A 17,898-nucleotide genomic window follows, 5' to 3' on the forward strand; every position below is an offset into this window, starting at 1 on the left:
ACCTCTGACCTTAGTTTCCCGCGCTTTTTGATCACGAGTTGCGGCATAACCTTCACAACAAAAACTGAGAGGTCGACGCTATACTTTTGACTATGGCGGTAAGTGGCGACGATTTTCATTGTTTTTAATTCACATGCCGATTTAATATTCTTCCATTTGATCAAACATTCATGTAACCATTTCTTCAGTTATTTTGAGCATTATAAGTTGATTATTATTAGCTACAGATCTGGAGATTTAATTTTTTAAATGCTCTGTATAATGATTTCCCCATGTGATCACTGAGCTTTCGGAAAGCAATCGCGGTATAGTTGAAAAGGGTGTCTGAAATTCTCTTTCTTTACTTGAGTGTCAAAATAGTCGTCAGCTCTGCACAACGATTATGGTTGTTATAAAACTTCCTACAAATCATAGCAACTAGTACACATGTACTGACAGTTCTTTTGATGATTTGAATAGTAGTTGAATATTCATGAGTATGTGTTGATGCATGCACTTGTATATTACTTTTACCTTGTGTTTTTTAATTCAAAGAAACGATCACGACTTTAGACATTATATTCCAAAATTCTGTTATTTTGAGAATAAAATCTATAATGTAAAATCGTACTGCCTAATTATCATCATACCCAGCTGAGCCGTTTATAGTATTTATAATACTTTTATTTATGGTGTTAGCTGTATTAGAAGCACTGGTATTAAATCAACAGTTGCATGTAATGTATGATGAATGATTAAAATTTTACGTACTTTAACCATGGAGCTGAAATAGATTTCCATGCTTTAACCATATACACACATTCATAATTTGCAGTGTGTGCTACTAATAGAGGAAGTATGGTACTGGTTTACAATATACATATGATTGAAGGCTTTTTACAAAAACAAACTTTTGTGATGATTTAATTTTAATCTCGCTGATGTAAATTTCAAATGAAAACTGAATTACCCCCAAAATACACATCTTCGTTGATAATGTGTTGTCAAAATCTGACAATATTTTTTACAGAAATTATTTTCTTAAATAATGCCTGGCAGAGCTCCAGAAGGAGTACCTACACTTTATGCAATTTTTTTTTTAAATTATGCTAATTTATTCATGACGTAGCAGTTTCTGTGCTCATGAATATTCATTAATTTGTGGGTCAATACATTTTTAAAGGGGCGATATATTATTTTGGGGGGAAGAGTTAGAAAGGGGGATTAGCAATCCTTAGGGGGTCAATACAAAAGAAGGGACCCATTTGGAGAGCAGCCATGCTCCTCGTGTCTGTTGTTGCACGTGACCTACAGCTGTCAACTGTGTTCGTTCTTCGACGACTTCGACTGGCTTCCATGTGGGGTAGTATTCTTGTGTTCTGTTTGACTTGAGTTTTTGAATCCGCTGTTTATGTTTTTAACGTCTTTCATGTCTTTTGTAGGAGTGTCCAATCCGTGGTTCGAACTTGCGATCTTTGAGTTCCCAGCGCACTGTCTTGTCCTCTGTACCACGAGTGTCTTCACACAGGAGTTAGGATTTAAGTCCTATTCATAGGAGCACTGTCTTCACTAGCATTCAAAAATCTAACTAAGCATACTGGATTCGAACCACCGATCGCTCACATTGCTGACATAGTACAAATCAACTGAGCTATGTGGGTAGTAATGCAAATTAAATAATTTGTTGTCATATTTAGCTTTATTGCCAAATGGCGTTTGCGAGAAAAAGATGGGCAGGCAAGGGAATAGAACCCAGGTCCTCCGGATCACTATGCAGAGAACTGACCCACAAGACCACATTGGATTGACTGGATATGTTTGCATTTGATAAGACTATATAGTGTGTATATATATAGAAATACAACATATTTCTATTATTGAGTTACAATTGTCCAAAAAATTGCCAATTTTGTGTTTTTACTTGTGTAAACTATATGCATGCCATAACCTGTTAGTGTACATCTTGCCAATTGGGTGTTTGCCATTTGCGTTGCCCATACCTGACCCGACCCTAACCCTAATGTCAAGACACATTCCTGTTAATAATTCCGTTGCCCATACCTGACCCGACCCTAACCCTAATGCCAAGACACGTTCTTGTTTATAATTGCTCAATAATGATACTCTGTTGTGCACTGTCTGCGGGTAAGTTGCATTGATGTCAACTGATTAAACAAGTCGCATTTAAGTAATTTCCACTATTAACAAGTGGTTAAATTGTGACAATAAATGTGTGGACAAATATTTGAGATTAATTTTGGTGCAGACAACTCTCGTTTAATTATTTTACACCATTACAAGTTGTTAAATTGAGAGAATAAATGTCTCAACAAATATTAAATACTTAGTTTGATGTAAACAACTCACGTTTGATTAATTCCCACAATTACAGGTTGTTAAATTGAAAGAATAAATGTGCGGACAAATATTTTAGACTTATTTTTGTGTAGACATCTCTCGTTTGATTAATTCCCACAATTACATGTTGTTAAATTGAGAAAATAAATGTGCGGACAAATATTTTAGACTTATTTTGGTGTAGACAGCTCTCGTTTAATTATTTTACACCATTCCAAGTTGTTAAATTGAGAGAATAAATGTATGGACAAATATTTTAGACTTATTTTGGTGTAGACAGCTCTCGTTTAATTATTTTACACCATTACAAGTTGTTAAATTGAGAGAATAAGTGTGCGGACAAATATTTTAGACTTATTTTGGTGTAGACAGCTCTCGTTTGATTAATTCCCACAATTACAAGTTGTTAAATTGAGAGAATAAATGTGCGGACAAATATTTTAGACTTATTTTGGTGTAGACAGCTCTCGTTTAATTATTTTACACCATTATAAGTTGTTAAATTAAGAGAATAAATGTGCGGACAAATATTTTAGACTTATTTTGGTGTAGACAACTCTCGTTTAATTATTTTACACCATTACAAGTTGTTAAATTGAGAGAATAAATGTATGGACAAATATTTTAGACTTATTTTGGTGTAGACAGCTCTCGTTTAATTATTTTACACCATTACAGGTTGTTAAATTGAGAGAATAAATGTATGGACAAGTATTTGAAACTTATTTTGGTGTAGACAACTCTCATTTGATTAATTCCAACAATTACAAGTTCTTAAACTGACAGAATGAATGTATGGACAAATATTGACCATTATATTTGTGAGTAAATACCTGTTGTTTAATTAATTTCCACCTCTACAAGGTTGAGAGAATAAATGTGTCGACAAATATTTGATACTTATTTAGGTGTAAGAACTCGTGTTTGACCAACTTCCACCATTGCAAGTTGTTAAAATAATGAAATAAATATACTGGTATCATTGGATATTTGATTTAATTGTGAAACTTTCTAACAAAATGTTAACTGCTGGCTTCGAACCCTCAATCAACAATTCCGCAGACACGGTATAAATTCAACAACACCACAGAAGATATTCGTCTGTTGCCTGAATTGTTTTCGTAATATAGGGAACGCCATCGACACTTTAACAAAACATACCTTGACTTGGGTCTTGTTTATCTCTTGTCACAATCTGGAAACTGTTGAACAAATTGCGCGTCGTCCAGTTTAAGACGTTAGTTATTTTATTATTTATTCATTCAGTTTTGTATGGTGGAGTTTTGTGAGGTTTATTATTTTTTTGCGACGTTCTTTGTTTACTTGTTTACGGTTTGAGAGATTTCAGTTTATTTGATTTACGTTTTTACGGTAGCTCTGAGCGGGACTCGAACCCACTGTCTTTTCAAGCTAATTTTGTTTTATTTTGATGGCACGCTTGTGTACCACGCCACGACGTTGGTCGTTAAGTGGTGTTCATTTTTCTAACTACTCCAGTGTTCCGATGAGTTGAACGGAAAAGCCAAAACGATTGCTGGTTTCTGATTGCTTCGGTTCTGGTGAGTGTGTATCTAGTGTGATTCGAACCCATGTCGTTTGTATTGGGCGTTTTTTTATTTCCCATGTTAGCTACGCCGTAATATGCAACCACTTCCCCGTTTTATTGTGATTTTGAGTGTTTAATGATGTCTTCCTCATGGTCCTTCGGCTTGTGTTCTCCTTGGAGGAAATAACAATAATTATACAAATCGTAAACTCAACACAGTCAGGAAAAGAAACCCGGACAACCATGTCGTACTTCTGTTGAAATACATTTTGTAGCAGTGCGTCACGTCAGAATATTGTTTAAAATAAAATAGTCAATCCAAGCCAAATCTAGGTCAAAGGGTCAGATTGCGTGCATATAATTATAGATAGTTAAAACAAAAAGTATTTGAACTTTTGACAGTTGTTCAACATCTATGCACAGTTTAGTAACCGTGATCTATGAAAACCAGAAAATTGTTAGTAGTCCGAATTTTTGCACAGTCAAAAATAAAGCGGAAATTCAACAAGCGGTCGCAAAAGAACGATTGAAAAGCGGAAGCGGGCGAGAGGTTGGGCGAAATGAGTTCTGTACTTCTTTGTTTAATGAAGCGATGCTGATGCCACATTGTCGCCATAATGAGGCCACAATGAAGCGAAGCGATAACCGCCTAACTTTTTAATGTCGCGACATTGAAGCGATGCTGAAGCCATAACAATACCATAATGATGCGATGCTGAAACGAAGGTGAAGCTGAAGTGAAGCCAAAGCTTCCGCGAGAACTGTACTGTAATTGACAATTTGTTTAGAAAGTTTTTTCACAAAGATGTGTGTTTTCAGTATGGTCTTAAGAAACAGCTACCAAAATGGCATTTTATGCATATTATTTTAGTTGTTTTTCTGATTAAAAAAAAATGATAGTGAACCCAAAAAAATCACATACTGTTGATTAATAATACAAAAAACTAATAATTATAGACAGATTATTACACAAAATCACTGTTATATGCGATAAAATGCACCAAAGGTTGTCATCATTCACAAAAATAACCCATAAATTTTGTACCAAAATACTGACCTGTCGCTAATATAAACTGCCCATTTCTTAAAAAATTATACAATGTTTTTTTTTAAAAATAAATAAAAATAGGCAAAAAAAAAGATGGCACTCAAAGGGTTAATTTTGTTTCTATTTTAGGATCATTCCTCATCTGAGCCATTTTCAGCTCCCACGAGTCCACGTGATAGGCCGGAGCAGTCTGAAAGATCTGAGAGAGGATTATTCTCCTCTAGTCCTGGACGTAGTGATCTGCCTCCGTTTGAAGATGAGTCTGAGCTTCTCGGAGAGGAGAGGGAAGAGGAGGAAGAAGATGGAGAGGAGCTATTCGGGGATCGTCTTGAACAGTGGGTTCCATTTCCTTTGATTGCAACTTTTCTAATTTTCAGGATTTTTACATTAGAACTACTTATGTTCATATAATTACTTTGTAACCTACTATTTATTCCAGTGGGCTGGCCAAAGCACATTAGCCCGATCCCAGTCAGTATCTTTCGTTTTAAAATTATTATGATAATGCGACTTGAAACATTTTGTGTTGTGTCTGCAGGGACTACCGTCCAATTCCGGCACTTGATGTGTATGACCCGGATGCTCTGGATGACGATGAGTATGACGACCTTGCACCAGATGTCCGGGCAGAAGTGGAGAGAAAGTTGAGAAAAAGAGACAGAGATGAGGCTCTTGCAACTGGGCGTATGAGAAGAGGTCTTCTTTATGGTAGGTATCGTCTTAGATGATATTCCAGTTACTTTTATTAATTTGAATTACTTTATTGCCTCTGGAAATACTTTTCACTAAAAGAAAATGTGATCTTGATAATTGGATTGACATGGCGATTCATTTTCACTGATTTATTATTTTTCAGTGAAAGTAGACAAATTTCAGTTTAAATCTAAGTGTAAATTCTGTATATCATTCAAAACAATAATAAATAAAAAAGTGAAAGAAAACATGGTATCTTTTTAATACTAATGTAACTATAGTAATACTTGTATTGATTTACAAACTTAAATTTTAGAATCCTCATTCCATTGCTGCTATGTCTACAATTTTTGAATGATGATTTTTGTGTCATAGATGAAAGTGATGAGGAAGAAGACAGACCAAGTCGGCGGAGACGAGTTGCCGAGAGAGCTGCTGAGGGGATAGAAGAAGATGAGGAGGTAGGGAAATAACAAGGGATTAACAAATTATTGTATGCAGTTTCAAAAATTGGATTGCCTTTTTATACTAGTGTAATTGACATTTTAAAAGATGTCATACAAATTTTTATCAACATTTTGAAAACTTTTTCAGGATAGCTGTTTTTTGTTGTATATGATGTAATAACAATAAAGTAAACTAAATATTTATAATTAAACTTAAAAATTTTGGTCTAGATCTATAGCCAATGAAGAGATATGCCCATTTAAAGTGCCTGTGAAATGGCTGCTATTTTCACGCCTAAAATTATCCATTGATACATTAATATTATTAATTTTTATGTTTCTAAGCATAAATATTTTTTTTTTAAGTGAAAAAATGCGTTTTAAACTCAGTCTACGGAAACTTTATTTTTGTGTATTTTAAAATGAGGCTGCTCATTAGCTTCTCATTTCCATACAGAAATTCCCCTTGTGACGTCAGAAGGGGAAGTCGCTGGGCAGCTTGCATTGCCGATACGTGTAAATAAGGCAAATTTCTTGTGCTGTTTTCTCGTCTTTGACTAAATTGCCACTTATGTACTTGTTCGTCGAGGAAGAATGGACCATAATGAACACATAGTATCAAGTTTGTTGCATGGGGTTGAGTCAGATGCGAAATATGTCCGGTCTGGTGTAGCTAGTCACCGTGGTCGTCACCGGAGCACGTTTGTACACTGTCGCTGGACTCCGGCATTGGACAAAATCAAATTTGACGGCTGAATCGTCTTGTTATTTAGCAGGTTACGAGACACTATTGATTTATAAAATAGAGAAATAATTTTAAAAAAAAAACCGACAAAACAGTTACGAAATAAATGATTGCCGCGTTGTAATGGGTGAATGCGTCGGGTCATGAGGGGGACAAGTGCGTGAATGGCGGCATTTAATTGGATAACAAAAATAATTAAGAGCGACTCGCATACAGACAAATTCAGAGTAGATTTAGCGTGATTTTCATGATTATGATATCATATTAAAAAAATACATTGACAGCTCAAGCCCGGATTCTTATTCCGTAAATTATTACGCCGATCAAGCTGCAAGTAAAGGCAACACTTTTAGCCTGCGAAAATGAAAACAGCCTGAGGGCTGCATAATTTCCTGTTTGTCCGACGCTTCGTTTTCGTGTCATTATCAAAATTACTGCTACCTTTTACATAACACGGGTGGTCTCTATAAAGCGATAATCAGGATCGCAAAAAAAATCAAATCATTTAAAACACGTACTCTACGTCTCTCTCCCTTCTGAAATCCGTCTCAGTGATCATGGGCTGGTCCGGAATCTATTTTTTCGAAAACGTTTTGTATTGTCGGCGTTTCTCGTTAAAACCTAGTTGTTTTGTCATGGACAAGGACAGTTTTTCAAAAAAGAAGAATCTGAGGTGAAGTGGACACTGCATATGACGCTGTTAGGAAGAAATCAACCCCAACCTTTTCTCGTTATTTTCACTGCTTTCGTCCACCGATTTCGCACCTTCAGAAAGGAAACGTGTATATACTTACACTATAACTATACGCATTACTGCAACCACCCACAACACAACGTTTAACTATCATAAAAGTTTGTTGTGAAAACAACTTCTAAAAATTCGCTCTCTCAAAAATAAAATAAAATAGACAAAAGAAACGCCGATTAAAAAATGTACCGTATTTGTCTTCAATTAGGCGCCATTTTGTTACACTTTCATGTCATGGTGGCGCTTATTTGTGGTTAAATTTGAGCAACTTTGTTTCAAATGGCGCTTATTTCAAGCACTTCAAGTTCTAGTACCGGTAATTGTGTTACAAGCCATTGTTTTTGCTTCATTCTGGTGATAGATTATTGACAATATTTTACATTACAGTCTGACGCTTAGTCACTGTAGCCTTTATTTTAAATACTGAGTAAATGACCCGTTTTCAGACAGTTTAGAAAGTTATACAAAAAATATCATTCTTTAGAAAACATTCACAGTTTGCCGTACAATCAACAGAAAAATAAAACAAACACAAATTCAACGCTTAGTAGTCAATGATCACGGTAGCAAAATCCGGTCATGCTGCATTCCACGGTTACGATTATTACTCAGTAGTAGTTATAATAACGTACAAAAAATAAAATGCAAGTAAAATTCAACTTAATTTCATCGTAAGCGAATGATTCTGGTCGCATGTAAACGCTCGGCGCAATTCGATGTCTGCCATGCTTCCTGTCTAGAACTTGACCTGGAACGCGTTTTTTGACCTGATAGGTCAAGTCGTTAATTAACCAATCAAAATGCTGGATGATGCCAACGTGATCAAATTACCATAGCTCATTTAAATAATGTATGAACGCAATGCGGAAGTGATTTGCCGATGTTTGCGATATTTTGGCTTTGATTTTGGTGGGAAAAACGGCATGATTTTTTTTTCAAATCAAGAAATTAGTTATTTTTGGAAAGTAAACTGAGCATTTAAAGAATAATTTAACACTGTTTACTGTGACAACAGCGCATTTGAAACAGAACATTTTCGCGTTGTTTTAATTTCGTTTTTATGGACTTACTGCGAAATTAAAAACCACGCTGATATTTTCTACAGTAGACTAAAAAGACATGTTTCAAGAGAATATAGACCGATTTCTTAAAAATTGTTAGAAACAAAACCAATTTTTTTTACATAAAAGCCATTCGTACAGTAACAGCGAGGGACTTCCGCGATCGCGTCCATCGCTACGAACCGGTAGTCGATCCGCCGGCGCCCAATTCACGATCATTACGTGGCAAAATTTCAACTTTGTCTGGCGCTTAATTGAGGTGTAAAATACAAAGTTTTTGTGGCACTGGCGCCTAATTGAAGGTGGCGCTTAACTGAAGACAAATACGGTATATCGTTTAAAAGTACAGTTGTACATTGAATGACACAGTGATATAAAAGTATGGCCCAGGGGTATGGCTTCCTCTCATATTTTTGCATTTGGTGGCGCACTTTCGGCGAGAGTCGGAAATCCGGAAACAGTCAACCGTTTCAGGATAGGTGGGCGTGGCTACAGCACGGGAAATATCTCAAATTTACTTGGATATGAGTAATCATTTTCAGCAAAAAAATCAATAATTGCCCATTTCAGTGGGGCACAGATCTAAAATGGGAAGCGTGTGGGTGGGCATTACACAGGCACTTTAATCCAAAATTAAACAAAAAATTGATTATAGTAAATACTAGGTGTAAAATGTTGCACTAAAATTTGAGCAAGATTTATTTATTGCATTTAAAGCTGGAAATGTGATTTGAAAGTTCATACATGTTAGGTCTGTAATATGGTTTTAAAGTAAGTATAATCATGTTTCATCTTGTGAAGGAAAAAAAGGTGAATTCATATTTAATGTATACTGTTTCAGATGCTGGAGAGTATTGAAAACTTGGAAGACATGAAGGGACATTCGGTGAGGGAGTGGGTGTCTATGGCTGGGCCAAGGCTGGAAATTTATAACAGATTCAAGAATTTTCTACGTTCATTCGTGGATGACAAAGGTCACAACTTGTATCGAGAAAAGATTCGTCAAATGTGTGAAAGTAGGTATTTTTACTTTCCCTGTTTAGACAGATTTACCCTTTTCATTGGGAATAAGGAAATTATTGTAAAACGCTGTAATTTTGTGAGAGAATCATTTTCATTCATTCTATGTCTGAAAAATCACAAAGTATTGTTTCAAAGTTATTTCTCAAAATGTTGTTCACCCCTACTCTCAAGTTATGAAAATAGCAAACATTTCTGACTACTAAAATTGAACTGTTTACAGTAGCTACATGATCTGAACAAATTATACAAGATGTGCCTCCTTCTACAGTTAGTACGGTGGAATAAATCTACACTACAATTAAAGGACGATAGTTATCGATCCTTGCCGTTTAAAGTACACTGTCTGTTTACTTCACCCTTTGAACTTGCATAGATGACATTGGGAAAACTTGTATTTTATGCTTAGAGTTCATGAGGTCTAGTAAAAATGTTGTTCACCCCTACTCTCAAGTTATGAAAATAGCAAACATTTCTGACTACTAAAATTGAACTGTTTACAGTAGCTACATGATCTGAACAAATTATACAAGATGTGCCTCCTTCTACAGTTAGTACGGTGGAATAAATCTACACTACAATTAAAGGACGATAGTTATCGATCCTTGCCGTTTAAAGTACACTGTCTGTTTCCTCACCCTTTGAACTTGCATAGATGACATTGGGAAAACTTGTATTTTATGCTTAGAGTTCATGAGGTCTAGTAATATATTAAAATATAGTTACCAGTACTTCTCTAGTTTTTATGAATGGTAAAATACATTATCACAATTAAATTAAGCCGGATCAACCCTAGTGCTGGCAGTATTCTCATTTTAGATAATTTTCACAGGTAACAAAGAGTCCCTTGTAATTGATTACAACATGCTGGCTTCAGAAGAGCAGGTCTTGGCGTACTTCCTGCCCGAAGCGCCAGCTGAAATGCTGAAGATATTCGATGAGGCTGCCAAGGAGGTTGTGCTCTCCATGTTTCCAAACTATGATCGTATTGCAAAAGAGATTCATGTTCGAATTGCAGAGCTCCCTCTTGTAGAGGAATTAAGATCACTTCGGTAAGATAACCCATGTGGCAGCATCTTGTAAAGTTTCAGCTCAGTAACATCATAAAGAACAATATTGTTCTATTTCAGACTTCTGCTGTAAAACTTTTCTTCAGAGAACCTTGCATTTATCTTATTTTCAATATGATTGTCTTTCCACTTGCTAAACAAATTGAGGGGTATTTGAGGGGGGAGGTATTCAAGATTACTTTACAATCATTCTTACTGCACTGTTTCCTAGGCAACTGCATCTGAACCAGTTGATTCGTACCGGAGGGGTTGTGACCAGTTCTACAGGTATCCTGCCTCAACTCAGTATGATCAAATATGATTGTGTCAAGTGTAATTTTATCTTGGGTCCATTCCAACAAAATCAGAACCAAGAAGTCAAGCCTGGTTCCTGTCCAGAGTGTCAGTCGCCTGGTCCGTTCGAAATAAACATGGAACAGGTAAGCCGTGTATTCCGTGCATAATAATCACAGAAACTTTAAACAGTGTTCCACTAAAGATGCTACAAGATGTTTTTGTTTTGGACTGAGCATTTCTCTAATCTGTGTTTGTTTGTAGACGATATATCAAAACTATCAGCGTATAACCATACAGGAAAGTCCCGGCAAAGTATCTGCTGGTCGATTACCCCGATCCAAAGATGCCATTTTGTTGGCAGATCTTGTAGATTGCTGTAAACCTGGAGATGAAATCGTAAGTCTTGCTTAGTTCTCTCTTTCTTTCAGTTGATTTGTAACATTCAGTCAGTCAATATACATTTGTATATTTCCAGCAGGACAGATTGATAAGCAATACAATGCACATACCAAATGTCATGCAACATTTCACTTTTCAGTCGTTTGTCTAATTGTAAAATTTTATATTTACCATTTTACTTTTGTTAAACACACAATTTGTCCATTTTTTTCCCAGCTAGAGTAAATGTATAAAATAATTTGGCTGTTAAGTTTTGATTAGAAAGCATTTAATGTATTCATGGTTCACTTACTTCTTAAATAAGAGACGTACAGTTTTTTGTGTTACGACAAGTGATTATTCATGAGTGATTTGCTTGGGCAAAATTTAGGCGACAGATGCTTTAAATAAAAACTCTACAAAAACAAAATTAATTTTTTATTTAAAAAAATGTGCAAAATTATTTCTCTACACATTTAAACAACTCCCATAATTTTGTTTAGAAGAGCTATTTTTCACTCTAGCCATTTTCAACAGGCTAGTCTTTGTGGTTGTTTAAAGCGGGAGGGTCGTCACCTGCGCACGCGCGGGAATTGAGTCCCAAGCACTGATAACGCGCTAAAAAGCAAAGGCTCATGGGTAGACGCTTGTTTGTAAACAATGACACACTATTGCCATCTGACGCTTGTGCAGGTGATGACTCCCCCGCTTTAATGTGATGTGGTGTGAAGTAAATGTAAAACCGGCATATTTTCACCAGCAAAATTTAACACATGGCATATCATTCTGAATACATTCAACAGGAATTAACAGGGACTTATCATAACAACTATGACGGTTCTCTCAATACATCAAATGGGTTTCCAGTATTTGCCACTGTCATTGAAGCCAACCACATTGTCAAGAAAGATGACAAGATGGCGGTTGGAACAATGACTGACGAGGATGTGAAAGCCATTATTGCACTTTCCAAAGATGAAAGAATTGGAGAGCGTGTAAGTAATCTTACCTTTTCCATTTTATATACATTTTTTTGGAATATCCTGTCGAGGTTATGATGGTTCACAAAATAGTTTAGTAATGAAACCCATATTTGCTCTATGAGATGTAAACCAACAGTTGCTTTTGTATCTGCTGCCGGGCATCAAGGCAATTCAATGACTCTTGAGAAATAAAAGCCCAGTTGGCTACCATGTTGACTGAATTTTTGGTGAGGCTGTGTTCAATAACCTTATGTTTTATGTCTTACCCTACACGATTGGCTGAAACATAAACCGGTAATAATAAGATGGTGATAACAAAAGTTAAAAGTTTAGAAATCGTGTTGTAGTCAGCTCCCGGCTCACAAAACAAAAATCATTTTTTTCCAGCTATGTAACGAGAGGGGTTAACCTCGTAATATAACAAAATTCTGCATTATTACTATTTTGTAAATTTTTGAGAAATGAAATGCAAAAAAGACTGATTCAAATAACTTTTTGACATGCAAGGAAATAAATACACAATATAAGGTTTCACAAATGTAAAACTATTCCTTTTGCTCATAATAAAGAGCATTAGTGAAAAAAGTTACCTTCCTTAGCTTGATTTTATTTATTATTTTTTTACAATTGTGCATTTTACAGATTTTTGCTAGTTGCGGACCATCCATATACGGGCATGAAGACATAAAGAGAGCTATAGCATTATCCATGTTTGGTGGAGAACCGAAAAATCCAGGCAAGTGTTAATCTCTATAGGATAATCCAAATATTTTAATCTTCTTTAATTTCATGTGTGACAAATTCTTGGTGAAATATAATTCTGTAGCAATGACAATTTTGTCACTGTGAAAAGTGGTGGTGTGTAGTTTGTGACAAAGGGATTGAGTTGTGGATGGAATTATACACAGACTTGGTTATTTTGAATTTGCCTAGAATGTAGTTGCTATAGTGTTATTTTCCCCTACGTTAATATCATTATCATCGTATTGCTTTTTCAGCTTTCAGAAAATATGTTGGTATGTAGAAGTTTTAAGGTTGTTCAGTTCTAACAGTGTTACACAACCTCAATTTACTTTTGCAGGCCAAAAACATAAAGTGCGTGGTGATATCAACATCTTGATTTGTGGTGACCCCGGTACAGCAAAGTCCCAGTTTTTGAAGTATGTGGAGAAGACTGCCTCACGGTGCGTCTTCACAACAGGACAGGGTGCATCTGCTGTGGGTTTGACGGCCTACGTACAGAGGAATCCAGTATCTAAAGAGTGGACTTTAGAAGCTGGTGCCTTGGTGTTAGCTGATAAAGGAGTCTGTCTCATTGACGAGTTTGACAAGGTACATCCTGATGTGGTCTTTAACCCATTGAGCACCATAATTATCCTATTTTGTCATAAGTGGACAGAATTTCTGATGGCTACAGTTTTGATCAAAATAATGGAAAAAATATGAAAAACATAATCAGGTTTTTAATTTATGTATGGTAACAACAGTTGACGCCTGGCCGTGACATGAGGGTGCTGTGCCCCTGTTCCCTTGTTTAAAAAAATCCCTGATAATTCAAATTAAGGTATTTTAATGCCATTCCATTTTCACGTAGATGAATGACTCTGATCGTACTAGTATACACGAAGCCATGGAACAACAGAGCATATCCATTTCAAAAGCTGGTATTGTGACGTCATTACAAGCCCGGTGTTCGATAATAGCAGCGGCCAATCCTATTGGAGGAAGATACAATCCATCACTTACTTTCTCGGAAAATGTAGGTAGTGCTATAAAAATCATTATGTATTTATCATTTATGAAGACTTTTGATTTGGACAAACACAATCTAAAACTAAGCCATATTTATAACTTGTGTTTTTAAAACGATTTAGCAAAATGCTATCTCACGCAATGAACATAATGAAGTTGGATTAAAATTGTCATAAACGTCTTCATTGTCATTTACAGGTTGATCTTACAGAGCCTATATTATCAAGATTTGACATCCTGTGTGTTGTCAGGGATACGGTTGACCCTGTAGAGGTAGGTACATTTGGCTTGTCCCAAGGTTTGTTATACAATTGGATGATAGCCAGGCGTGTAGTCGTTGCCAGACATAGTATTGTAGCATCAAGAGGTGTGGCAGCAGCCAGGCATAATATTCTGACGGCTAGGTGTGTATTATGGCGGCAGCCAGGCATAGTATGATGACGGCCAGGTATATGGTAGAGTGGGACCACACATACTATTTGCTGACGATCTCAATGATAAGGCAGACATATTGCTAGAAATACTAAGGGGAGTGGTATGGCTTCGTCTCTGGTTTTATAGTTACTTATGGGTGTCCATTAGAGTTTGGTGTTGTTGATGGTCAGAAACTGTTAACTGTTCATGGGAGATTGCACATAAATGAAATTTCATATATTTGCAAAGTATGCATCTTGTGATTGCAACTGGAACTTCATTGTACGTATCTTGATGAATGTTATGAAAATTGCAAACTCTTCTCTTTAATATTATTGTCCTATTTTCTGAAGCATTAGTGTGCTGTACACTTATTAGACTTTAATGTATGATTTTATCTTCAATACAGGATGAGTTACTTGCAAGATTTGTTGTTGACAGTCACGTTAAACATCACCCATCCAGTGATCCAAGCGATAAAGAATTACCGGTATGCCTTTCAGTTAATTTGAAGTTGTATTATTGAAATGTGGAATCTAACTAAGTTTGAATCTAATTGAATAACTGTTTGGTCTGTGTTCACAGACATTGGGAGCATTATATGGTGCAGAGCTGATCCCGCAAGATTTATTAAAAAAATATTTAATTTATGCCAAGGACAAAGTACATCCGAAACTGCATCAGATGGACCAAGACAAAATTGCCAAAATGTATTCTGATTTAAGAAGAGAATCAATGGTAAGTGGTAGTGCGCCCTCTAACAAATGATTTTATAGGGGTCCTTGGTGAAAATTTGCTTATATTATACAAAAATGACTTTTCCTATTTTCACACTTATGAAATGTTTATAAAACGTAAATTTCAACTATAGTAAAATGTTTTTCAAGATCATCATACTTGTGTATTAATTTTCTGTTGCATCCATGATGTGCAATTAATTAGCACAACTAGTTGCGTAATCGCAAATCTATGCGAGTCAATGACGATTCATATCGACTTACATGGCACAATAATAAAAAATAACATGTTTTTATCAAACACCACTAAAGTTAAAACAAAAACAGACAAATGTCCCATTTATTCAAATGATAATGAAGAATATTTTCCAATTTTCAGGCTACTGGTAGCATTCCAATCACTGTGAGGCACATAGAATCTATGATACGCATGGCTGAAGCTCATGCCAAGATGCACTTGAGGGGTCATGTCAATGAAGATGATGTCAATATGGCGATACGAGTTATGCTTGAAAGCTTCATAGATACGCAGAAATTCAGTGTTATGCGTAGTATGAGAAAGGTAATATATTATTAAACCTGTAAATGCCATTCTGGAACCATTTCTCAGTTTGCGTTTTGTGATTTGATTTAAAATGGTCGACTGGTGGCCATTTTGTTTTTTAGTATTCTTCCTGTTTCTCAGACACACAGATCTTGTTTAAATTTGGTACAAAGTCGAGGCATAATAAGTTGCATAATCCTCGTAGGTATTTTAAAATTTCAATAAAATTTTAGCTGCATTTTTGTCAAAAAACAAGAATCGCAATATCTAAAAATGTCATCGACCATTCCTCCAGCATGCCTATGCAGACTTTATTCAAACTTGATATGAGCGTCACATATACTGACATGTATTTGTTTTGTTATTTGAATCAAAATGTTACTGATCATTTCATGGACATTCTTTGATCGATTTTGTTGAAAGTACATGTGGGGACAAGGCATGTCACCAACCCACCATGGTGTGTACTCATGGTGGATAATTGATGATCATCTTTTAATTTTACAATTAATGCATCCTACCTGTTTCTTGTGCTGAAAGACAAAATGGTGTGAATATTTGTTATGATCAGTTTCAATGTTTATGTTGCTTTCTTTTATTGATATTCATATGAATAAAGCTCAGACCTGTTTACACTAATGCAATAAAATTAAACATATACAGTTTCATTGAGTAAATCCTCAAATCTAAGTCTATGTATTGCTTTTTCAAATAATTACAGATTCTTTTTTTTCCCACTGCAGAACTTTTCACGTTATTTGGGTTTCCGTCGAGACAACAATGAGTTGCTCCTGTTTGTTCTGAAACAACTTGTACAAGAGCATTCAAGCTTCCATCGTACTCGACATGGGGCTGATCAAGAGTATGTTGAGATATCTGAAAAAGATCTTGCGGAAAAGGTAACTATTTCATGTTTCTCCCTCACTCCTAGAATAATTATTGTCTGTTTCCTGTGCAGTTGTCTTGGCATTTGTCTTGTTTTACATTGAAATTAAAAATTCTTAAAGTCTATTCACTCCAATTTTTATATTAAACTAAACCTTTTCCCCATTCATGTCATTTTACCATGGAGGCTTTCTGCAGGTGATGAGTTCAATAAACTTTTTGATTTCCAAATCCACGCGTTTATAGAAATAAACATGTTTATTATATTCTTGCAGGCAAGACAGATCAACATCCACAACTTGGTTGGATTCTACGAAAGCGAAATCTTCCGCGCCCACAAGTTCACACACGACGCCAGGAAAAAACTTATCATTCAAACTTTATAGATAAATCTCTCAACACAAGCTATGTGTCTATACCCAATTATACATTTATATATATATATATTGTTGTTTTTCATTCGTAATTATCCATCATTATCTGTTTGTGTGACAGATTTGGTGCTTACTCACAAATACTGAAGTCATCTTATTAGTAATACCTAAATATATTCTGCACATGTTTAGTTGCAATCTCTCACCATTGTGATATCGCTCTTATGTGAAAATGACTTGTATCAGTCAAAGCTATTCAATTCATACAACACCTATGCACTGTTATATGCATAGGTACCCCAACACTCACTGCCAATTTTGACATGTGAAATTCAAATAGAATTTATTTATTCGTCATTCATTGTTTTCACTGTGCATCTGTATTATTTTTTTAATTAAACAATTGATATGTTCTGTAGAAAAGAGTATTTTTGTAAGTTTACAACAAAAGTGAAGGTAATAAATGTGAAGATGGCTATGTCTAAAGCCAATCGGTCGGCGTCTATTTTAATGTGTCTATTGGAATAGCATAGTACGGAAAATGCATGATTATGAACGATTTATTCGGCCGAGTTGGGACAAAATTTGAAAATTATAATTTCTTGTGTGTCAGTATGGCAATCAATTTTGATTCCTGTGAGCGAAGCAGACAGCACACATACCTGCAGATATCACAGTAATTTATTTGTAACTCTGACAATGAACGCAATTGCTGTATGTTTCAGATTTACGGAATTCAGCATATTTCCTGTGATTGAGGGAGTTTGTAATTTCATTGTTGAAATAGTGTTCTATGCCATCAGAACTTTCAGTCAGCACATAATATTGAAAATCGGGAGAG

At 35.5% G+C, this 17,898-nt stretch overlaps 1 protein-coding gene across 1 annotated transcript; it reads left to right on the plus strand.

Moving 5' to 3' along the window:
- Positions 1–9: 9 nt before the first annotated feature.
- On the plus strand, positions 10–17,548 carry LOC100377144 (DNA replication licensing factor mcm2-like). Its single transcript, XM_002740230.3, has 18 exons — positions 10–98; positions 5,061–5,266; positions 5,470–5,639; positions 6,000–6,085; positions 9,466–9,640; positions 10,477–10,696; positions 10,926–11,133; positions 11,252–11,386; positions 12,172–12,363; positions 12,994–13,087; positions 13,433–13,683; positions 13,946–14,110; positions 14,302–14,376; positions 14,927–15,007; positions 15,103–15,255; positions 15,634–15,816; positions 16,542–16,697; positions 16,959–17,548. Exons 1-18 carry the CDS (start codon positions 93–95, stop codon positions 17,067–17,069), a joined length of 2,667 nt encoding a protein of 888 aa, XP_002740276.1. The 5' UTR covers positions 10–92; the 3' UTR covers positions 17,070–17,548.
- Positions 17,549–17,898: the final 350 nt, after the last annotated feature.

Source organism: Saccoglossus kowalevskii, chromosome 3 (genome assembly GCF_978046115.1).
Source record: "Saccoglossus kowalevskii chromosome 3, keSacKowa6.1, whole genome shotgun sequence".
In the NCBI taxonomy this organism is placed as follows: Eukaryota; Metazoa; Hemichordata; class Enteropneusta; family Harrimaniidae; genus Saccoglossus; species Saccoglossus kowalevskii.

Coding starts and splice junctions, on each gene's coding strand:
- LOC100377144 (XM_002740230.3), top strand. Junction 9,641..10,476: donor GATTCGTCAAATGTGTGAAA/GTAGGTATTTTT, acceptor TAATTTTCACAG/GTAACAAAGAGTCCCTTGTA. Junction 13,684..13,945: donor TCATTGACGAGTTTGACAAG/GTACATCCTGAT, acceptor ATTTTCACGTAG/ATGAATGACTCTGATCGTAC.